The sequence below is a fragment of the Eucyclogobius newberryi genome, unplaced genomic scaffold (assembly GCF_026437365.1).
Source record: "Eucyclogobius newberryi isolate DKJ021-1_F unplaced genomic scaffold, fEucNew1.0.hap1 SCAF_13, whole genome shotgun sequence".
Classification (NCBI taxonomy): Eukaryota; Metazoa; Chordata; class Actinopteri; order Gobiiformes; family Gobiidae; genus Eucyclogobius; species Eucyclogobius newberryi.
The window spans coordinates 27690337-27715048 of NW_027315757.1; the positions used below are offsets into that span (position 1 = coordinate 27690337).

General features: G+C 43.6%; 2 protein-coding genes and 1 pseudogene across 3 annotated transcripts in view; all 3 read right to left on the reverse strand.

Annotated features, from left to right (window-relative positions):
- Window positions 1-23127, reverse strand: part of sdk2a (sidekick cell adhesion molecule 2a) — a 145333-nt gene extending 122206 nt beyond the window's left edge. For both annotated transcript variants that reach the window (XM_072443242.1, XM_072443241.1), the window contains exon 1: window positions 22951-23127. In XM_072443242.1, the coding sequence (XP_072299343.1) occupies window positions 22951-23110 (160 nt within the window). In that variant the 5' untranslated portion in view covers window positions 23111-23127. The remainder of the gene's footprint in view (window positions 1-22950) is intronic.
- cdc42ep4a (CDC42 effector protein (Rho GTPase binding) 4a) overlaps window positions 1-24712 on the reverse strand; it is a 226327-nt gene that overhangs the window by 136519 nt on the left and 65096 nt on the right. The gene's annotated exons all lie outside the window — the stretch shown is intronic.
- On the reverse strand, window positions 9326-13143 carry LOC140357785 (pre-mRNA-splicing factor SYF1 pseudogene; annotated as a pseudogene).

Genomic DNA, 24712 nt, shown 5'->3' on the forward strand with positions numbered 1-24712 from the left:
GCCACCTCTTTTTTACACAGATGAACAAACCTGAATTTATAAAGTACAGACAACATATAATATAATACGAGGCATTGAAAAACAGAAACAGAGGTATATTTCATGGGGCGGCAGTAGCTCGGCAGTATACTTTCATTTCTTCATTGCTTCCCTCACATTTCTACCTGCTGTGTTCTAAGTACCAACGTTTATCCATTCAAAAAATGATTCATCCTCTCAGTGTGTCAGACAGCAAAGTTTAAACGTATAAGCGTGCAGATACTTTCAATCAGGCAAGTTAACTGAACACTTTGTTTTCGTAAGATGATAAAAAAACTATTTCATTACGCATCATTAACGTACTCATTGTGGACAGTACATTTCCACTGGTTTGTGATCATCATTATCTCCCTATTTTACTGCAAATTATGGAAAATGTTGCTGGCACTTTCTGTATCCACTCACAAAACATCTGGACAGCTTAAAAAACGAGGTGATTACAACACAACAATGCATTCTGATCGTGACTATATGGATGGGATTTGCCCACTTCCCCAGTCCAGATTTGTGTGCATGCGTGTTTAAGCTCTGCTAAAATCGAGCCGTGGAGCCGGGTCCATCAGTGTCAGCATGTGCAACCTGCTTACAGAGGACGGGGGGCAGGGCAGTGGCAACAATGTGCTGCCGGTGCCTCACTAATGCTCTCTCGCATCAAGTCAAGCATCACAAATCAGTTTTGAACCATCGTGTGTACGTCACGTGTGATCCAGATCCGATTTGGCTTGACACTCTGGGGGTAAAGCTCCGAGAGTGTGTTCATATGTATGCTGTTTCTCAAGTATACCAGACCTTACGGTAGCAAAAGTCAGCAAGGGACATTGGGATGCTCTTGTTGGGCATTGTGTCTCTCTATTTCCAGACAGGAGGTGACAGTGACCGAGGCGTTTTGGGAGCGGCGGGACCCCCTTAAGAATTAAACAGCCTGCATTCCCGGGCTCCACTGACAGCGAATCTCACTCAGATCACAAAAGGCAGAACTGATTGCGTCTGACATGTGCATCTTTCTTTCCTTGGATACTGCGTCTGTGTTTTGGCCTGCGAGTTTTTTATGTATTTCTCCAGAGTCAGAGCGTTTGCACACGTTTAATTAATTTTTTTCAATAGAAACAATGACCTTTTTGCCTCAATAATGTCTGTCTGGGTGCGAGTTAGACAAAAACGGTCGAAAAGGGTGACTCCAAATCAAACAATTAGACGCAGGGAGGACAAGCACAGATGGGATCGCGCTATAACGCTTCTGAGAATAGATCTGGAAATGCAAGGGGTGAATGTATAAAAAGCTTGGCAGTTGGAGAAGTAGAGGGTTACTGTTTGGACTCTAACTAGGCACACTAATCTCTTTGATCCCACCATTTTACTGTCAGCTGTTTCCTAGCTACCATTGGACTGGCACAGAATTTTGGATTGTGCCACTGTACACTATGGCAAAAATCGAACCCTCCGAAGCAGCCCGTTTTGTCCCTTCAGTCAATACGTTTTCCCAGCCCCGTCATAGCTAGACTCACAGTTTGTTTAGTCAGTATAATTTGCTTTCTGCATGCATGTGGCCAAGGCTATTTGATTTCATGATTCATTTGATTGTTTAAATGATACATATTACACAGAATCAGCTTTTAAGAGCATTGTTTTCGCTTCTCATTTACCCAAAAGTTTTATTATTTGGTGATTCTTGCGTGTTTATTGACATTACTCCAAAAAAAATGTACATTCTGTGATTACGTTTTCAGATGGTGATGGGATGCAGCAGTGCCAAGTAGCTATGTGGGCGCCATTCAAAAAAAACAAAAAACAAGTGAAGTGCTCGCAATGTGATCTGAAACTGTGATGGAAAAATAAAATATTGAGATAATGCAAAAAGACAATGAAAAATTATTTTTTGTCAATATCGCCCACCTCTAGTTTGCAGTGATGCACCATAAAGGGCTGAAGAGAAATCAGTGCTGCAGTTTTCAAATGAGTCAGTGAACTTGTTACTTTTATTAAAGGACACATATTATGACAAAAAATACTTATTTTACCTTTTAATCACATTTGTCCCACATCAAAAACATACCTGGAGATGCATTTAGCTTGATAAATGCTGTTTAGAAAATCTTCTCCCCTCTGACCATCAAAAACACTTTTCTGAATCTCCTCGATAACTGACATTTTCTTGATCTGTGACGTGGCTCTGAGAACCTTCTCTGCTGTTTTCAAGCCCAAAAATCATCGCCAAACTCATTCTGTGAATTTGTCCTGTCTAATCATGATGATGCATTTCCTTTTTTTTTTTTTTTTTTTGAGGGAGAATCCCCAAACCACTCTTTATATATGAGCACTTATTTTAAAATTGTAAATGCTGAAGAATATAAGGCCTGCTTCTCTTAGAGAGCCTGAGTCTCATTTTCTTGGTCATTAGACTCAGTCTTTTTTGTCTGTCAATCATCGTCTGATGAAGAACAGCGCCCGAAATGTCACTGTGGTGAGAACAAAATATAGTTGGGACACTCTTCTTGTAGAAATATCCACATTAGCCAAGGGGAAATAACGCTGATTGGAGCGGACAGTATGGGCCGTTGATTCTGGTTAGAGAATCAGGGGAAACTGGATTGAATTGAGAATGTCCTTTAATTTGTAATATGTGTGTGGTCTGGGAACAGAAAGACAGTAAACATGAATTAGTCACATTACTAAACTTCTACATTGCACAGTATATGCGGTATAGAACTCGGGTTACATTAGTAACCTACATATGCGCCGATGACGGAGCTATTTTTAGAACAAGCTAGTTGACGGCGAAAACAGCGATAAGTAAAGGATCGCGGCAGTTTAGCTGAATACAGTGCATTAACTGTCAAAGATAAGGATAAACATTAGCCATATACAATTGATAAACATTAACACAACCAAATACTCACTTTTATAGTAATTACGCACACAATATGTGGTGCTGCTGAATAGTTAGCTTGAATAGTAACAGTAAAAGAGGGCCGTCCAGAAACACGGAACTAAACTTTGGTTCCCCCTTAGTCTTTCTGACACAGCCGCCCCCAATTGTCAGTCAGGATAATTGTCCATCACCAGAAAGACTATCAGGAGCCCTGTCATCTTCTTCCACCAGCGGAGGAAGGGGAATCAGCCTGACGACCGGACGGGTGTAGGTCTTCTCTCTCACCTTCACGGCCGCTGTACGTACCCGACCATCTGGTGCAGGGAATGTCTCTGTCACTGTGCCCACGGGCCAGGATGCTCTCGGGAAGCAAGGATCTACGATGAGGACCACCTGTCCAACGCGGAGCTCCTTCACGTCAGTCTTCCACTTTCGGCGATCTTGTAGACCAGGTAGGTACTGGCGGATGAAGGATGACCAGAAATTGTCGGCGAGCACCTGACTGTGTCTCCATCGGCGTCTTCCCAGCAGGTCTTCATTGTCGTAGAGAGCTTGTGGAAGTGACGAATCTTTGCGTCCCATAAGCAGCATGTTGGGTGTTACCGGGTCAGGATCTGCGACATCGGCTGAGACATATCCAAGTGGCTTGGAGTTCAGGATGCCTTCCACCTCGATGAGTAGGGTGCGCAGGACCGGCTCAGGAACAACTTGCTCCTTTAGAATGACTCTAAGGGAAGCCTTTATCGACTTGACCTCCCTCTCCCACGTCCCTCCAAAGTGGGGAGCAGCTGGGGGATTGAACCGGAACTTGATTCTATGTTCTGCAAGATGTTTTGGAGTTGAGGGTTCATGGCTTGAAAGGCTTCTTGAAGTTCCCGACAGCCACCAGTGAAGTTTGTGCCATTGTCACAGAGTATCTCAAATGGCTTCCCACGATGGGCAACAAAGCGGCGGAGGCAAAGCAGGAAAGTGTCAGAGTCCAAGCCTTCAAGTAGATCTAAGTGAAGGCACCTCGTTGTCATACATTTGAATAGAATGCCCCATCTTTTTTCTTGGCGGCGACCAGTCTTCACAAGGAATGGACCGAAGCAGTCAACTCCCACAGAGTAGAATGGTGGTTTGTAGAGCCGCAGTCTTGCCGGTGGGAGATCTGCCATTCTTGGAGTTTGGGGTTTGGCACGCCAAAATTGGCATTCACGGCAGCCGTACTGGTGTTTGCGGATAGCCTCACGTCCTCTTAGGATCCAGTACTGGCGTCGCATCTCCGCAAGGACACGTTCAGCACCCGGGTGGTGGAGCCGTTCGTCGCAGTCTTTGATAAGCAACTTGGTGATAGGGTGTCTTGAGTCTAAAACAATTGGATGGATGGTTTCAGTTTCGAGGTCAGCCGCCCGTCGAAGCCTGCCACCAACTCGGATTAGACCAGTTGCTTGCTCGTACTCTGGAGCGAGGGAACTGAGCCTGCTATCTGTAGGAATTGGACGAAGGGTCTTGAGTGCTTTAACTTCTGCCGGGAAGGACTCAACTTGGGCTTGAACTAGCAGGGCTCTTTCAGCTGCAATGAAGTTTGAAGCTTCGATATTGACTTCAGGCGTAGCCGCCCCGTGACGGGACTGCTGAGTGGCTCGAATTAATTCTGTCCAGGTGTGGCACTTACTGGATTCAGGAAGCTGGGGGCTAGGTGGCACTGTAACAACTCCGATGAAGGCACTTTTCTTTAGCTCGCGTTGATCAGGTTCAGCAGCAGCGGTAGGCATAGTTGGCCACCGGTCTTGAGTTTCAGTGAGGAATGTAGGACCAAATCTCCACTGGCGATGGCACAGCAGCTCTTTCAAGGTGAGCCCCCTGGTTATGTGGTCTGCAGGGTTACGAGGGGAGTCAACAACAACCTCCAGCTTGTAAGGTCGGTCAACGTCTGGAGTTCCGCTACCCGCGTTCCAACAAACACCTTGTAGCGGCAGGACTCTGATTGTAGCCAGTGGAGTACAGTGGTGGAATCGGACCAGCAGATGACTTGGTGGATTGGAATGGTGAGCTCGGTCTCAATAAGCTTGACAAGTTGTGCACCAGATAGTGCTGCGCAGAGTTCAAGGCGAGGAATGGAGAGGCACTTCTTCGGGGCTACTCTGGAACGGGCTAGGATGAAGGCAATATGGACATTACCTTGGTCATCAGTGGTTCGCAGGTAAGCGACTGAACCGTATGCCCTCTCCGAAGCATCACAGAACGCATGGAGCTCCCTGGTCACTGTGGAAGTATCAGCATTTGGAGGCATGTAGGCTCTGGGGAACTGCACTTGAAGGAGATTGGGGAGCTCTTTGACCCAGGCAAGCCACTGCTCTTTAAGCTGTTGGTGTTCGATTGGGTCATCCCAGCTGAGGTCTTGCTTCCAAAGGTCCTGGATTAGAACCTTTGCTCTAGTTGTGAATGGTATTATGAACCCCAATGGATCATATTGGCTTGCAAGAGTCTTGTACTGGTTTCTGAGCGTGAGTTGAAGAGGCTCTTGTAGGCGGTGTCGATAACCCATGGTGTCATCAAGGCAGTTCCACTGCAGTCCAAGTGTGGACTCGTTCAGATCAGCGCTATCGCGGGACAGCCACAGTTCACTGCTGACAGATCTAGCTTCGGTGGGCAAGTGCTCAATGACTGAAGGCAGGTTGCTTGCCCACTGCCTGATCTCAAAACCACCTTCTGCGAGAAGTTGGCACAGTCCATCCACGACAGCCTTGGCATGAGCAGGGTCTGGTGTACTGTAGAGACAGTTGTCAACATAGAATGCCTGGGTCACTACTTCGGCAAGACCTGATGGGTTGGCTTGAGAGTCTTGGACATGGCGCTGCAGAGCATAGGTTGCGCAGCATGGACTGCAGGTGGTCCCAAAAGGCAGGACCTGCCACTCATAGATGTCGGGCTCCTCCTCTCGCTGCATATTTCTCCACAAGAAGCGCATGATGGGTTTGTCAGCAGCAAGCAGGAGTACCTGGTGAAACATACTTCGAATGTCACCGCTGATTGCCACACTGTGCTGGCGAAATCTAAGAAGCACGCCAAGCAAGATTTGTCCTAGGGTTGGCCCTGGAAGCAGTTGCTCATTCAAAGTTTGGCCTTTGTATTGAAATGAGCAGTTGAAGACTATACGGTCCTTGCCGTTATGGTGCACAATGTGGTGCGGGATGTACCAGGACTCTGTGGACTTGCATGCTTCTTCAGGTGAGATCCTTGCTACATAGCCTGCTGCCTTGAGCTTCTGGATTTCTGAGCAATAGGTGGAGGCCTTTACTGGGTCTTTGGCAAGTCTACGTTCGGTGCTGCGGAGACTTGGCGGTGCTGCTTCTTTGGGCGCTTGAAGAGGGATCGGTGGAAAGCGGCGGAGGAGCGGTGTGGCATAGCGCAGGGTACCCTCATTGTCTATTCTAACTGTAGATGTTTGGAGAAGGTCGAGGGCTTGCTGGTCAAGCTTAGACCTGGTTACCGCTTTCTCACAGTAAGGCAGGGTGTCAAGTTGCCAGAGGCGCTGCGCGTGCTGGAGTAACTCCGTGTTGGCTGCAGCTGTAGCAATATGCAGGCATTGGGTCAGATTATGAGCTGTTTGGATTGGAGTCATGGGACCTTGAAGGCACCAGCCGAGACGAGTGCAGACAGCAACAGGGCCATCTGGAGAGCCTTGTATAATTGGCATGACGGGACTGATGAGGTGGCACATATCCGAACCAATGAGGATGAGTGGATGCACACGGTCGACAGCTTGAAGTGGGATGCCTTGTAAGTGTCTGTGAGCCAGCAGGAGAGCAGCGATAGGGTAGTTGTGCTCCACAAAGCATAGTCCATCAGCTGAAAATGCATTGGAGATGAGATACTTCTCATTGGGCATTCTGGTGTATTGTCTGGATGGGAAGAGTCTCTGGAACTCCAGAAAGATTGAGGGACTGGAGGACTGGTGATAAAACGATTGTCCTCTCAAAGCCGTCGTCTAGAATTGCAGGTGCTTCCACTGACCGCTTGCCATTGTGAATGAGGATCTTTACCACCTTTAGCATCACTCGCTGCGTACGGCTGGGTTGGTCAAGGTAGACCTTTGTTGATCCTGGGCTCATTGTCAGGACAGCATTGAAGGTGTCACGGATCGAGTCATGAAGTATTGTGAGATGTTGCTCTTTACACACTTTGCAGGGCCGTTTGAGGTTGCAGCTCTCTACCGCATGACTGCGCCCACATTTCCAGCAGCGGTTTCCATCTTTGATCCAACTGACTATCTGGTTGGGTGTGAGCTTCTTAAAGTTATCACAGGAGTTTAGGTAGTGATCTTTGTTGTCGCAATGCGGACAGTAGGGCTGTGACTTTGAGGCCGGCTTGGACTGGGCAGGTTTAGAATGAGTTGACTCTTCCTTCACTGTGAGAAGCACAGGTGTGGACCGCTCTCTGTAGGTTGTAGAGGGGAAGCTCTTTGTAGATTTAGCTGGTTTACTTGACTCAGTCTGGTAGAGGGCTGCGGCACGACTTGAAATGCGTTTGGCTTGAGACTTGACTTGGAGCCAGTCAGCTAGGTCAGGAAGCGTGTAGGTGCGGTCTGAACCTGATTGCAGAATCCCTCGGTTAAGACAATACTCCACAAAGCCGTCACGGTAAGAAGGGGGCAGCTTACTTAGCAGCCGGTCAACGTGCGACCCGCACATGAGCTCCACGCCGTTGTGTCCTTCAAGAGTTTTCAGCATACCCACTAGGGCTTGGATGGGCAGAGCAAAGAGGTCAAAACTGTTGGCATCACTTGTCTTAAGTGCAGGAGAGTTTAGGATGGCGCCGAGCTCGGACTGGATAAGCTGCCTTGGTTGACCATACTTATCTTGTAGTGCGTTGAGTGCAGCGGTATACGGGCTTGAGTGATGCATGTATGCCTTTGCGAGTTGAAGAGCGCTCGGCAGCTTCAGATGGCTTAGCAACACTTGGTATTTGTGTTGCTCACTGAGATGGCTGTGGTTACTGAGCAGACTATCCAGTGCCATCTTCAGGAGGGCAAAGTCACTCTCACGACCGCTCTCAAACACAGGCAGCATGGGCTTGGGGATGCCAAAGGCAGAGGCAATTAGCATTTCTGCTCCGTGTTGTGGTTGTAGACCAGGATAGGGCACAGGTGCTGGTAAGGGAGCCTGGATGGGATAAGATGTGGCCGGAGGCTGCTCCCACTTGCAATATGCTATTGGCGGTGTTGGCTGCACTGCGTTTGTGTTGACGAGAGTGGGGTGCGATGCAGGGTTTGACTCTGTTGCTTGACTTAGAGTACTTTGCTGCTGCGCAGGTGAAGCTGCAGCTGCTGGTTGAGGCTGATAGGGGCTCGAGGAGTTGCTGTTAGTACTGAGAATTGACGTGACCAGTTTGGCTAGTTCAACATCAGTCTGTAGCTGCTGGAGTCTGCGGCTTTGGTCGAGGCGTTTGCTCAGGGCCTCTTTAGCTTGAAGGGCTTCCTCTTGTGCTCGTTGAGCAGCTTTAGCTTGGGTCTGTAGTTGATGAAGTTCCCGCTCTGCGTGTACATCCTCTTCCATCTGTCTCCGGAGGTTAACAAGTTCAAGTTGTTTAGCATTCTCTTCCAGTATTGCAGCTTGTATGGGAGAGAGACCATCTTGTGGGTAATGACCAATAGAGTAAGCCGTGTGTCTCCCTGAGCGTGAGCTGAAGCCAGATACAGAGCTGTGGGCTCTCCTCGAGGTGCTTCTGTGTTTGCTGCTGTAGCTGGATGAAGCGTTTGGAGGATGTGAGCTGTGTACGCCATAGTTGACTTCATAGTCCATCAGATGTGAGGGTAGACGGGCTTCTCTCTGGGGCCTGGTAAGGTCCTCTTCCATGGGTGCTGCGTGGTCCATACTGCTAAAGCGTAGCTCCAATCCAGGCTCGAAGGACCAGAATTTAATGTAGAAATATCCACATTAGCCAAGGGGAAATAACGCTGATTGGAGCGGACAGTATGGGCCGTTGATTCCGGTTAGAGAATCAGGGGAAACTGGATTGAATTGAGAATGTCCTTTAATTTGTAATATGTGTGTGGTCTGGGAACAGAAAGACAGTAAACATGAATTAGTCACATTACTAAACCTCTACATTGCACAGTATATGCGGTATAGAACTCGGGTTACATTAGTAACCTACATATGCGCTGATGACGGAGCTATTTTTAGAACAAGCTAGTTGACGGCGAAAACAGCGATAAGTAATGAATCGCGGCAGTTTAGCTGAATACAGTGCATTAACTGTCAAAGATAAGGATAAACATCAACCATATACAATTGATAAACATTAACACAACCAAATACTCACTTTTATAGAAATTACGCACACAATATGTGGTGCTGCTGAATAGTTAGCTTGAATAGTAATAGTAAAAGAGGGCCGTCCAGAAACACGGAACTAAACTTTGGTTCCCCCTTAGTCTTTCTGACACTTCTGTTCGAGTTGCACCTCATTTGGACCTTGGTTTTCATCATTGTCATCTTCAATGTAAATTTCATCTGGATTGACTTGTTTGGAAAGTTCTTCTAGCTCAGAAGGTGAAGTATCACTCCTGACAAAGGGAATCTTTTCTTTAGGTTTTGGTTCATCCTGCTCAGCCTCTGCGGCTAGCTGTTGTGCCTTTTGTTCAAGCATTTTCATGTCATCAATACCAATTTGGGCTGGAGAAAGATCAGACACTGTGCCTGTAGAGCTTGTTGTGGCTTTTAGCATCTGAGAGGACATGAAATTGACCTGAATGTTGTATGTGGCCTGGACACTGCGTTTGATTCTTAACATTTCTCGAACTGTATCCTCATTTCCATGACGGATCTCAAACTCTTTCAACATTTGCCAGAAATTTGCAGTCACCCTAGGATCACAGATTTGAGAGCAATAGGAGTAGATTGCCCTGGCTCGATCGATTTCACCCAGTTTACTCTCCATATCAGTAAACCGAAGAAACATATCTCTTGCATGTTCATCAGGCAAGACCTCAATAGCTTTCTGATATATTGTATAGGTAACTACTCCTTACATTTCAGCTGCTCTCTTTGTGTAAATATTGAACATGTCATACCTCTCATCAATTTCTACTGCCTCTGTCGCTCTTTCATAGACAGTCGAGCCAACCAATATTCCTCCTCCAAATTGGCACACAGTAGGAAAATGTTTTCGCAAACTTTACTGGGCAGCCATCAAGGGCTTGTTCAAATAAATCTCTTGCTCTCTCAAGCTTCTTTCCGCCATATTGGTCAATAAACGTGGTGAGGTAAGTGTTCCAAATGTCACACACATTTGGCCCCTTGAACAAAGCAATGCCACGCTCATATGCTTTAAAGGTTTCTTCAAAGTAGTTGTGCTCTTCAAGAAACATTGCATAATTGATGATGATCTATGGTGTTGCTTCAATAATACGATCATCTTCAGCTTTTGTGGACTGAAAATTTTCCCAGAGTCTCTTCAAGGTCAGCCAGACTCTTTTTTTGGACTGGCTCGGAGGAAAGTATTCTGCCTTCTTGAATGGGATTGCAGTAGCTTTCCCCAGTAGGCGCAGAGCCTATTTGTAATTTTCATGACGCAGTTCCATTTCTCCAGGTTCACACCACACTGCTGACAGGTCATCCACTTGCTTGTAGTTTTCTTTAGTTGCCTTTTCAAAGACCGGTTGCTCATTTTCTTCATAGAACTTCGCAAAGGAAACCCAAAGTGAGTCCTCCAGTCTGTACAGCCTCAGTATAGGTGTGAAGTCGGACGGGGAGACAAATTAACAAGAGTAAAGTCTGGAGAATAAAGTCTAACTGCAGTGGGTGGCGGTAATGTAACACTTGGATACCAACCACCATAAAACACCAAAAAGAAGAAGAATCTGCCGAGGATTCTCTGTGCCACTCATGAACATTGTGAGGGTTTTGCCGAAGTAGAACTCTGTTTAGAAGAAGAGGGCGTCGAGCAATAAGCGGCGCAAAATGAGCTAATCTAAGCTCTAAATCAATGCCACCCTCTGCATCCTGGCCTGTTTCAACAGTGGTTTCCATCTTGACAGCAATCATGTTCTCTTCAAACTGAGCATAACTGTCAAATACTTGTGTGAAATCTCTAACTGTTACTACTGTAAGAATGGACTCTTCGTATACATCACAAGCTTTTTCCTCCTCGGATAATAGCTCTGACGTTCAGAGATGTAACTTCATCAGGATTCTGAGAGATCAGGTCACAAAGTTCATGCCACAGTTGATAGTTTGACTTGCCTTCCTTGGATACAAAGCTTTCATCATCGACAATAGCAGCAAGTCACAAAGCAGCTTCGTCCAAGCGGCCAACAGAGCACAAATAATCAATAAAACTGCATTCCTCTGCATTCTCTGGAGAACGCTTAAGGTATCCACGATAAACCCGAACTTCAGTTTCTGGGAGGGGTAGATTACGGACAAATCGCAGATACAGAGGCCAGATTGGTGGGTGCTGTGTAATCGGCAGGGCTCCGAAGGCACGATCAAATGTTCTCCGACTTCTTGTGATTTTACATTGGGAAAGAAGGAACTGGCAGTAGTCAAGCTAAATACTTCTTGAGCATGAAATCAAGTGCTCTTTTATGACAGTTGTTGATTTCTTCATAGACTGGCTCCATTATGCATTTCCCTTTGACCTGTTTACGTCTCTCCTTTGGATAGTTGTACCACAGCTCGTAACTGTCCGGGAGCACGTTCATAAATCATCTTCAGAGTTGTTTTGGGGTCATTTTGCTTGAAGATTTCTGGATGATTTCCTTTTCGTATGGTAGATCGTCATCTTCAAACATCAATTCCGACTTTTTTCTTAACGACGGAAAAGAGACTATAACACAATTAAGCAGGGGTTGTCATCTCGTGGTTAGCGCTTGAAGAAATAGCTGACGCCCAAACCCCCAGGGTCTCCCCGTCAATTAGACATTGGACCTTCTTCTTCTTCTTCTTCTTCTTCTTCTTCTTCTTCTTCTTCTTCTTCTTCTTCTTCTTCTTCTTCTTCTTCTTCTTCTTCTTCTTCTTCTTCTGTGTTTTATCGCGGTTGGTTGTTATTATGAGCCTGTTCCCTAAAAACTCAGTTAGTCCCATTGGAAACAGCAGCAATCCAAAATGTAATTGTATGTTTTATATATGTATATACCAAACTAAAGGTACTAAAGAGCATGATTAAAGCCTAATAAAACAAATAATGCATAAAGTAATGATCTCATAGGTAGCAGAAAACAAGGTTCACAGGTCAGTTCAGTCTTTGTGGCTTGTGTCTGGAGAAATGGAGAGCCTGGTGTAAGATTTAACAGACGATTATGGGTCAAGGATCATCAGGTCATTAATTCAGGCCACACAGTACAAATGTTACCCTTTTCTCTCTGTACCTGCTGTAGTCTAATTACGTTGCAAAAGGTACATTAGAGCAGCGATATTAAATAGCAAGTATCTCTGCACAGAGGGCCATTAGGACATTATGTCGCACACGTTAAAACTGATTTAGGCTTTGCCTTTTCACATGAGGCTTTATAGCTGTGCCCTACTTTCATTAGTTGTGCAGAATACGGCTTTGAAACACTGGTCCCGTCTTTTGAAAAATGTCTATTTAGAAATAATGAAAAAGTCTCTGTATATTGTTGTAAATGAGTATACTACATGCAAGCAGAGGGTATTTCTGCTTCTCTGAACATGTATAATAAAGCAATAAGCCATTTTTATCTCTTCATTGCTGCCTTTGAAATTAGAATATACACAAATGTGGCTCCTTTGGATCTCCTCTATCCTTGGGAGCATTGTGGCTTTCGGAACACAACAGACTTATTTCTTAAACTCTGAGGACCACCCAAACTGTTCCTAAATCATCCCTGCCAAAAACACACAGTAAATTCCATTTGAGTATTGGCAGAGTGATGCGTCATTGTCAAACAAACTCAGAACGGAGTTACACCTTTTAATCCGGCTTGTATTCTAAGTGGGAGAAAACCACATACATCTTAATTTGCTGTGTACAGTAAGTTGTATAGATGTGCGGACAGATTTCAGGAGCAATTTGTCACTTTTTATTGCTGTATGAAATTAAATTCACCAAGCGCCATTGTCCACCCGAAGAAAGAAATCATTCTCAATAGCACAAAATAAATCTATTGTGCATGCTATATATCAGAATTAAGCGCGAGGCGTCCTGGTGTATTTCAGGCCGTCACTTTCCACCGTATGCTCCGAGTCCTGCACCTGAAGCTGTGGAGCCGAGGGGCCATTAGACATTAGCCCGGTGAGAGCCCGCTGAGGAACTGTCACTGTCCATCAAGTCACGGCTCCAAACTGACACCATTGAGCCAAGCACTCCCCCCCTGCGCATACCAACACGGGCCCTTGTCAGAAAAATAGCCTGCAGGACTTTAGTAACTTCATCAACTTTAGCTGTCATACGAAACAAAAAACATCTTTAAGAACAGATCAATTAAAACACAAATGCTCTAGTTGTGCTTTTTCAAACTCTTTCTAATTGCATGCTTTATTAATTCATTACCCAGTTGTGGTAAATACTTTGAGCTGAGATTTTTTGCCAGTGCCCCATTCTGTGTTTAATATTGTGTCATTCCCAGTTTGTCATCGGTGCATCATATTGTATTTCTGAACCGACTAATGAGTTAAGTAAAAATTGAAATAAAAAAGTAATAAGCCCATAATAAGCCCACAAATTATGTTAATACATTGTTATTATTTTTACTAAAGTGAATTTATGACAAATCCCATGGTCGTGGAGAAGAGTGTGTTTGAGAAGGAGCAAATCATTGGCATCGAGCAGAGAAAACATCTAAGAGAAGCAGAAATTACAGATCTGAGAGTGTTTGGGATGAGCTGGAGAAAGATTTGTGCAGTGGTCACTCTCTCCCATCATCAATACAAGATCTTGGTGAAAAAAGAATGCTAAATAATGCAACACTGGATGGAAATAAGTCATTTGATTAAGCACAATAAACACTACCTTCTAATCTAATAAAAAATCCAATACAAAGTCCATAGCAGAAGTGGAAAGCGAAACACACTTATAATAATTCCATTGCTTTTCTTGATGATGACAGAGGCAGATTTTAACACAAAATCTTCAAAAGCCTGGATCTAACACAGTGTTGACTGAATATTTAATGTTGCAAAAGATTTCTGCAAGGATTTTCTATTTGATTGTTAGTTGGACAGTAAGTTTGTTTATTATTGATTTAGTCACTGTTTTGGTGATCAAAAGATTTCATACACATTTGTGCTTGTAGAAGAGCATTAGCATACAGATGAGATAATTATGTCGCATTATCTCAAATGATAATACTTTTTAGACGTTAAGTACAGTTTTATACTCACAAACAGACAGAGGTAAGCTGTTTAAAGATAAGGGTTCTCTTGTACTTATGTCATCTAGACCAGGGGTTCCCAAACTTTTCAGGCCCCCATTAGCAAAATTGTCATCTATGTTGCAAAACAGGTTTAATTGTGTTTATTTGTCTTATTAAGTAGTATATTTCTGTGACTTCATTTCAATAAACTGTTTGAACTAGAAATACATTAAAACAGTGTCATAATCATAAAATTGTGATTGTCGCAACCTCCAGCTCATGCCTCATGGCCCCCGAGGGTTCCCGACCCCCACTTTGGGAATCACTGATCCAGACTGGACTATCACCTGTCAGCGAGGAGGACATTTGTTACAGTAAAACAATATCAAACCTGACAGAGGACCCCATGGTGTGAAAACCAGGACATGGGGGACTCAGATTCAGCCCTGGTCCAAGTCGATAGTGAGCGCCAGACAGGAGCTGCTGGAGGCCCCGTGCCAGAGCCGCGGTGGGACTGTAGGCCTACTGCCAAACCCTGAACACTGTGACAAAGTTAGCCCTACAGATGGAGAGCATGGGCGCTTCTTCTGCCCAGAACCGCCCTGCCGGAGTATCCAACTGCGATAGTGCGCATGTGAAGACAGCCTTTCCACTTTCCAAACCACTCGTATAAATCCTATGCTCTTGAGATGGAACTTCAGTCTTTGGAAATGAGCTCACCCCTTTTCAGCTAATCCAGAGATTAAAAAGCAAGCATTTAAGTAGGGATGTCACAATATCAACATTTAGTTTTACGATTAACGATTATTCCCAATTATTTACACCATGACAAAACAATATTGAAATCCTTCATTCTCTTTCCATTTGTCAAATATGTCACAAACTATCAAATGACCTTTTCTGAAGTAAAAAGTTATGATATTGTGACATTTAAGACGAAAAAAAAAAAATACTGCATAAACTGAAATAAAATTACTTATATTTGCTGCCAGCAATTATTATAATTATTAAATATATTGTTTAGCTCTTGTGATTATATTGTGACCTGAATTATCCCTATTATCAATTAACCGAATCATCTTGACATTTCTACATTTAAGTTAGAGTTTTAACTTATATATATATATATATATACTATGGCTGTAGAACTTTTTGTCGACTTAATCAGTGCTGGTCCACTGTGCAGTAAGTTGACTAAAAAGAGGCAATGGCTCTTAAAACTTAGTACAAAGCCTAATCAAACTCAAGGGAATTAATGAACAAAATATACAGAAAAGTACCAGTGACAGTAGAATTAGAAGAATAAACTCAGAAATGCTTATAATATACTGTAATACTAAGAAAACGATTAATCAAAGCTCTTGGTTGACTAAGACAGCAGTGACCGATTAATGGACTAAATGTCTGCAGCCTGACTTTTTACACGCAGAAATACTACGCTGAATCTACATTATGCTGGTTTCGTGGGGCAAACGGAGGCTGCAAACCTGTAAATATGCAAGAAGATCAATTGTCCCTTGAGAGAAACACACTAGCTCCATTTGACCCATCTCTTAATGCTACAGGGGAAAGTTGTCAAGAGCAGCAAGCGAAGTGCAGAACCCAGGAAAAGGCTTTCAACAGAGCTTATCCTTTACAGGGAACATATAGTTTGGGGATTAGCCCATGGTACACGTTTGAATAGAAACTGATTTAAGGCAACATGCAAACTCTACCAGCCTCATGAGGGAACCAACCCCAACTCCAGCACAACAACAGCGCAAAGAACAAAACCTGCTCCCACCGGTATTCATTTTAATAATAATTGATCGCTTTATAATGTGTCGTAAAGTGTGATGCAGAGAGCACAGAGAGCATGAGATGGCTGGCTGCTGCGTGGCCCCCAGACTTCTCAGGGCATAAGGTGAAAAACTCTCTCTCACTCTTACAGAAGAATTGATTGTTACAAAAAGTCGTTTTAGTTGAAGAAGAAGACAAAAAAAAGAAAACAGAAGGCGAGCACAGGCCAACCCCATGGGGCGCCATCTCTTCCATTTCTTTGGCTCTTTTGCTATTTTATTTACAACACAAGAATACACTCACGGTCCCCAGGAGATGCCGGCTGGATGAGAGGGGAGATTCAGTGCGCACATTATGCCGTAAAAAGCATTGTTTCTCATCGGGCGCTGGTTTCCTCAGTTCCTTTTGTGTTTAAATGTTTACATGGAACAGCTTGGGGCTCGGAGACAGATGTATGGTCCAAGAATACCTCCTTTTTGCAATGAGATGAAAGTTTTTACAACGCTTTTGAAGATTTTTTTTCTTCTTCTTCCGGCAAACGGCTTATTAGAAATGTGTTTGACAAGGCTACAACATTTTGGATCACTTGTCAAAAGGGTTTTGGACGAATCAAATGGATCGTGGCACTTTTCATATTCAAGGTCGTTCTCTTTTCTCACTCAAGGCCCATTTCTCGCTCAAGGCCCATTCTTTCGAACCCGCTCGCTCTCTTCTCCGTCGCCGCCTTCCAGTCTTGTGCCAGATTGATTAGACATTTAGCCAGGAGAATTAATATATGAAAATCTGCTTTCCTTCCCCGCCTGCAGCGTTCTCTTCCTTTTCCCTCATTAGTAAACAAGAAGAAATGTGAAAACAAAAACCACTTCAGCGCCATGTGGTTAAAATTGCCCAAAGAAGAATGACTGGTGTCGTTGGTCACGCTATTGTTAAAAAATAGACGATAACTTCAGAGAATAAAAGACTTTTGCGGATTTGGCAGTGTACTGTTTCATCTTTTACATATTTAGTATTTTTCTATAACTTCTCTAAAAGCAACATCTGTAATAACGACAAGATGTTCACCTTTAGTGCCCAAAACTCCCCCAATCAAAACCAAAGCTGATGAAGTCTGAATGATCTGGAAGTTTGGTTCTCTGTCAGATGAGCCGCCCAAGTCCTGTGATGCATTTGACATTTAGATAATTAGAATGTATAAGTCCTCTTAAATTGAAGGGCACTGTGTTGTTAATCTTAACTATACAGAGTTTGCAGGGTGTGGGTCATCTCTACACTTTAACATGGGGCTGTGCAATTCACTTAAATTTAATTGAGATTCAGTTGTTTTTAATCGTCATTGATCAGTTTGGGTCTTTATAATGGACGGGTATAAAAGCGTTTGGAGAATACGTTCAAGGAAGAAACAGGACTACTTTGTGTATTTATTTAATGTATGCTTGGTTTGTATAGAAGATAAGCATTGAACGACATTTTAATTTGTTTTCAATAAGACAAAAAACAAAAAACTTATACCTCAATATGAATAAAAGAAATAGTGTCCTACTTTGATGTAAAACAGTATGTCAACACAAACCATTGTGTTAATAGATCCTTAGCACTTGCACAAGTCCAGTCTTGTGGCTAATCATTTCAGAGAGTTCCTCTAATGTGGCAGGATGACAGGCACATGGTGTGAGAGTCTTTGCCCCGTGCAAATCACTATTATCATATTCCTCTGGGCAAATGGCAATTACTGGGCAAAGGGTGAAAGCCAAAACCCTGTGGTATGAGTTAATTTGATTACATTTCCATTATGAAGTGTAAACACAGTTTTCTGCTTGGCTGAACCAATTAAAAGCCTCCTGAAGCTATAAAACAGCAAAGCATAATATACTTGTATACTGTGAATTAGAGCCTAATCATTAGTTATACACTTATACGGGGACCGGGGTGCAGTGAAGTCATTTGTACAGAAGGAAAACGTATTGTAAAACAAGAAACAAAAACTTAAATAGGTTTTCTGTCTCCAAAGCGAGCGGTTCCATTTTGGTGAAGTGTGCTTTCTGTAGCAACATAAATAAACATGCGTTGACAGCATTTGGCATCAAGAGAGACGAGAGTGGAGTGGCCAACATGGAGGACAGGCACTGAGAACAAACAAGGAGTCAGTCTGCCATCATGTCTCACCTGAGGCACACACAAGCCACGCGCCGGCTTGTTGGCCTTGAGTCTCATTGTGATGAAAATAAGCATTTAGTCCAAATTTGAGAAGACATCTGTTAGCTCTCTGGAGCAGTAAACATGTTTAATTAAGTACATTTCAGCAGACAGGGAGGTACATATGTCAGCAATATGCCCTGGGTGTAATTATGGTCTGCTACCAAAGAAAGTACTGCCATTTTCTCTCCAGTGTTCCTTAATCCAATATACAGTTATTGTCAGTAACTCAATTAACTTCATAGACGGGGCCCCATCTAATGACACCAATCATATGCAGTATTTTTACCCGAATATTGTTTTAAGAAAATACTCAAACATCAAAACATAACTACTCCTTGGAGTGTCCAGCCTTTTTGGAATTTTAATTTTAATTACTATGGCTAAACACCAATGTTCTTTAGTCCTGGAGATTAGTCTTAATTGTGTTCTGTTAGGTAGGGATAGCTTTGTCACATTTTTGTTATTTCTAATGTTAATATTGGCATGGCAGTGGCGTGTGGTCAAGGCAAACAGTGATTAGCCAATAAAATCTAAAATTACCGTGTGTTGCAACTATATATGAATTGTTCTAAAATATATCCAAATAAGCCTGTTTTCACTTCACTTCTGCTGCTGAAGCTTGGCTGAACTCACGGTGTCTTTTAGTGGCCACTACAGGCCGCTGAGCAGTACTGCAGGAAGCGTGCTTCTGCTTTGACCACAGCGGCTCAGTCTGTGACCGTGTTCAGAGGCCCGTTCATGCTCCGCTCTCTAACACGAGCTTTTAGAAGCAGAGCGGACAGCAGCTTCTTTTAGAGGTCTGCACATGCTCTGAGGACCACACAGCCTCAAACCCATGGATCCATGCTCAAATCACGCGGAAAAATCATGGATGTTTGCAGGTTCTGCCCTAACTGAGCATGTGCAGAGGAGAAGTGAAGCTTGAATACTATCTTTTAGAGGTGTTTGTAGCTAAGGCTCCGTTTATGTTTCCAATGACTGGATGTAAGCAAGAAATACAGGCAGTGATTTAACAACATGGAATTATTTTTGTAATCAATGGGTTGATGAAGTCTTCTTGTTTATCCATTAAGCACACAGTACGTGAGTTTAGCTCAGTAGGATATGTGCGGGAGACAGAAGCCCACCCTTGCATTTTTTTCACTTTTCTATCGTCCACTAAATATTAATGAACAACCCAGGTCTGGTTGCCCATCCATAAAAGTCACTGTCTACCCATGATGCACAGTTGCAGAGTGGTTAAAGCTCTTGCCTCCCAATAAAAAGATTGTAGGTTCAATTCCTGGGCCCAGACCAACATCACATCTGCACCGTCCAAAGACATGTTAGGTAAACTGACAACTCTAAATTGGCCTTGTGTCTCCAATCGATCCAATGATTGTTTGTGTGTGATGAGCTGGCCCCTGTTCAGGGTGTACCCCACTTAAGGCCCAAAGTCAATGGGCTCCAGTCACCCATGACTCCTAACGGGCACAAGCAGTAGAAAATGAATGAATATTATGTTCATTTTGTCCATATAAGACGGTAGCTTCAAAGTCCATAGCTTCATAGTTGCAATTTAAATAAATAATTAATAATAATATTCTACCTTGTCTGTTGATACAGTATATTGGAAATCAGGCTTCTCAGAAACCAAAGTGAGTGTCCTCACTTGAGACTGAGACTTGTGTTCTGTTGCTTTAATAACATTTACTGTATGGCATATCTGTTTCAGGTTTGATGTGTACGGTCAATTTTATGAAGTACATGCAAAAATAGATGAAGCTTTCTATTACTTGTGATTGAGTGTTGTAAGAGCAGGCGCAGATGATCGGCTTTGTAATCAGTTTGTGGCTGCCTTTGATTCTATTAAAACTGTATTATATTTCGTCTGATGGACTTGTGTAATCTTGTACACATTGATTTTTCTATCTTTCTGCTGCAGATTTGTGTGTATGTGTTGGTGTCTGCCGCTCCAGTGGATGAATTATGATCCTGTGGCCCGCATTACAGCAGCCAGTTTTAATCACACACGGATTGAGAGTGTTTTAAACAAATGTCTTTTTGTAAGCGCGCCGGATTATCATCAGATTTAAAGATTTGGAAATGGCTGACAGCTGTCAGGCCATATAATAACCTACGTCCAGAAAATTATGGCAGCTGCAGTTTGGCACAATGTCAATGCTGCGATCAAGGTTAAAGCTCAATACCCAGTGACAAAGGAACACAAAAGCACAAGAACCACACGAGCGCGACAGGAGTTTGATTATGACTTTGGAGGCGACAGAAAACTGATAAACAAGGCCATTTCTATACTACTTTCTGCCTGAGTTCTACAGTAAAATGTGTGTCTGCTTCAGGCTGGCCATCTTGCCAAAACAAGCCCCAATCTAGAGCTTTATGTGCAACTAAACGTCGACGTGTCTTGTAGATTAAAAAGGTTGAATTTAAGAGCATACTTATTTTGGTGGTAATTCTCAAAGGGCTGTTGGCATGCGTTCCCGTGGCGATACATTACGGACGTTACAATATAAAATGTGAGAGTTACGATTATTGCAAGAAGAAACATCACAAAACTATTCAGAATGGTTGGCACGCTGACCAAACAACGGGGAAATCCTTTATTTGCTTCCTTTCAAAAGTCTCGCTCTACCAAATCCAACTTTCTGAATGAAACAGTAGTCACATAAACAGCCAGATAAAAAGTACTTTCAAGGAGAATAGATTGAGTTGAAATGATTCGTAGCCAATCACGATTCTCAAGTAACAAAATAATCTTGATATCCCTTCAACATACATCAGTGTTTCAGTGTTTAATTTAAGCAAGGGCCATTTTTTCTTCAAACACTTTGCCTCTAAAACCGTTGCCTTTTATGCATCATCCATTTGCATTTTATCCTCAGTCAAAGAAGCAGACTCCCCAAAGTCTACATCCAATTTTTACTCGGTTGGAACAGCTTGAGCGAAGGGACGGGGGGACTGTTTAAAGGTTACAAACGACAAAAGTCCATGTCTTTACTTGTTACTGCGATTAGGGCGTTTTAATAAGCCCTCAAACAGCCTGCTGTGCGCCGCTAGTGGCAGGAGAATGGTTGTCTCGTGCTCAGGTGTCCTCCCGAGTTCTGAAAACACCAGCGGTATTAGACGCAGCGGGGGCCCCCAGTAGACACCTGCCGAAAAACAAGTACATGCCTCACCTACTGCTCCCTTGAGCCCACTGCCACTGTTTGTCTCTGTCTCTGTGTGTGTGTGTTACGTGTTGCCTAATTTATGCCATCCACACAGGTCCACTGCACCGAGGGAGAGAGCAGGAGCATCCCTTGCTTATCGCGCTGCCACTCATTTGCAAACCAGCATAAGCAGAGGATCCTAGGGCTGTAGTCGGCTCAAGAAATCCTCGCTCGACTAAAGTCATGCACTGCCGATCAGTTAGTCAACTCAAGAGGTGGAAAATGCCCTCAAAAAGTATCTTTACGCATCTGACCAACCTGCACTCGCAAACTCTACGACTGCATGGGAGTTTAGGCAAAAAAAAACAACTATTTATACTGAATAGTGGGAGTGAATCATGAGTTTCATCTGCTTTTTATGAGAAAAAGGCTAATTCACTCGGCGATTTCTCCTTTTTGTTGTTTGCTGTTCAATCCTTAAGAATAATTTGTCGACTAATACACATTTTGGTCAGCTACAGAGCGAAGAGCACCTCCGACAAAGACTAAATCTGCAAAAGAAATAGAGAATACAAGTGGAGAGGGGTTGTTCCAGACTTGAATCTCTCACCGATGAAAATGTGCAGCTCGTGACACCACTGAGGGGGTCTGAATACCAAATGCGAGCAGGAGAAAGGGGGCTGTTTTGGGGGTGAAGGGGAAAAAAAAGGTAAAGTGTCGTGATGGGAGGCGCTCAACAGATCCTCTCAAAGTCTAGCTGGGGGAAAGGCATTAATACCAGCCCCAGAAACGGCGCCCTGCATAATGAGAGATGCCCGAGACTCCCTTCAGATAAGGTTACAAACACTTAGAGCAAAGCCACCTATTCAAAGACAAACAAGCAAAGGGATTATGTTGCTTTTAGGACATGGCTGCACCGAGCATTGAGGGGGAAACATAAAGGAGCCACTTCAAATACAAGCCTATGCCACCTGTGAGAAGCTAGAACATGCCTCCGAGAGACAGAGGGGACTTGAGTCTACAAAGTACACACACTGTGGCTGTGTACAACTCCTATTGTGTGTACGCTTTCTTGTTTTACCATTGGAGTGTGTGTTTAATGTACAGGGAAAATGTGCATTCAATACATAAACCATGGAAAGTGAATGGTCAAGGTCTCAAGGACTATTACAAACACATAATAATACCAAGATACATAGACAGTTTCACATATTATTCAGTACAACTGTTATAATTGAAACGCAAGCACTACATTACTCATGAGCTGATTCAACAGACATTATCCAGTGCAGTTTGGATGGAGCAGCACCATCTGAACTGATTTGTGAGCTCACATTCACACAAATCTATCTATCTGGCCGAGACACTCAAATAGGGCAGGATGGTAAATCTGAACAGGTTAATTGTCACCAAGTGTTTCTGCACAGGACCCAACATGCACATACATCATTTTAAATAACTTAGAAGGAGCGGGCTAGTTTGTTTTACGCACGTATTCAACTGATAGATCTATCCAACCATTGCCACGGGCGGTCCGACTTCAACAAAAGCAGCAAAAAAAGGCAAAACGACAGAGTTTCTATGACACACAAGAGACATTCCGTGGGCATTCTCACCTTGCGCTTGGGCCCCTCGCATCACAATCGACAGGAGAATCCAACAGGAGCCCCACATCTGCGCGACCTGTCCGGTGCGTCTCATCGTGTCCTGCCGTGATACCAGCGGCGCGGGACCGGACGCAAGACTCCTCTGTCTCCGTGTCCGCGCTGGGAACATGTTGCACGGTGGCCACGCACTCCCCTGACTGATGCTGTGCCGCCGCCGCCGGTGCTGGAGCCTGATCCCGTGCGTCAGAGCGCTCCTCGCCTCAGCCGCGGAGTGAGTGACTGGCGCTGGAGCCGCGCGCTGATGCTCGAGCTCGGGCAGGGGAGAGTGACTCTTTTTTTGGAGTCCCACGGACAAGTCCCGCTCCTGGCAAAAGGCGGAGTCCAGTTCAATTTGGTGCACAGCCTGTCTGGGCATTGACATCTTATACCTTTTATTAGGCTCTGCTCTCCAAGACGCACGAGGAGGATTTTAGTTTATTGTAACGTGATGAAATCCTTTACAGTAATACAAATCACGTGCCTTTATCCTATATGTGCTTCTTCTGTCACAAAAATGCACTTTGAAATGCGACTTTTTCCATACATACATTATTTATCCATAACAGAATGAATTGAGTGTGTTGAGTTGTAAAGTTACGCGGGGTTTTAAATAGTTTTGAACGAGTCATAATTTTACATATTTACAATGAAATCAACAAAAATCTTTCCATATCTACCTATCTTTACTTCTTATTATTATGAAGACGGCCCAGAGGCAGCGCGCTCAGGCTGAGCCCGGTGTGCTCTGTGCGCTACTGCCACCACGCGGCCGACACAGGAACAGGAGCGAGCTGGATCTTGACACCTATGATGGATTGGCTGGTGACACATTCCAACTAAAAGGCTGTGATTTTCAAAACGAACATGTGACAAGTAAATTTGTGTTTTGGACGTTTTTCCTTGCTGAAAATATATAGTCCGTGCTTTGGCAGAGGCGTTTTCTATAAGGTAAATTGCAGTGGCGAGATTAGTAAAAGAAGAAAGGTTTTTTTTTTTTTTTTTAATGAATGTCATGTCGCCTTCCTTAATGTTCAGTAAAATGACAACATGATGGGTACATGAAAAAGGCGGGACCCGTTTAAAAACATTATGCTGCACAGTTTTCATATGAGCTTTGTTGTCCAGACGTCTTTTGAGCTCCCTCAAAAATGCACACAGGGCAAAGGAATCATCAAAGAACTGTCACCCTCAGAAACACATTATACTTATGTGTGGCTGCCTGTGTGTGTGTGTGTGGCATTAGATTGTGCAAGTCTTGAAAATATGGTTGCTTTGGTGGCATATTATTGACTTAAAAGACAAAATTTTTGGCTCTCCCAGTATGAGAAAATGCTGTTTTTAAAGGGGCACGTGTGTGTGTGTGTGGGGGGGGGCGTTTATTTAAGACTTTCCCGCTTAAATAAACGTCAATTTGTTTGTTTGTCTCCATAAAAATGTAATTGTTTTATATAGCATTAATTATCAATGTTACATTTACTCAATTACATTTGTGTTTTTACTGCTCAAAACTGGTAAACTCTCAAAGGTCAGACTTTTGATTTGTCCTGGTGACATCATTAGTCTCTTCCCCTGGAGATAGTTTAATGCCATACTGTGGAACATTCTAGATAAAGCGTGCATTTGGTAGCCCTTAATTAGTTCATAAACAGGATGGCAATCTTGAATGAGATTCAAGAATCAAGAATGAGACGATCAATGGTAAAAAAATCAATTTAGATGTTTTGACTGTCAT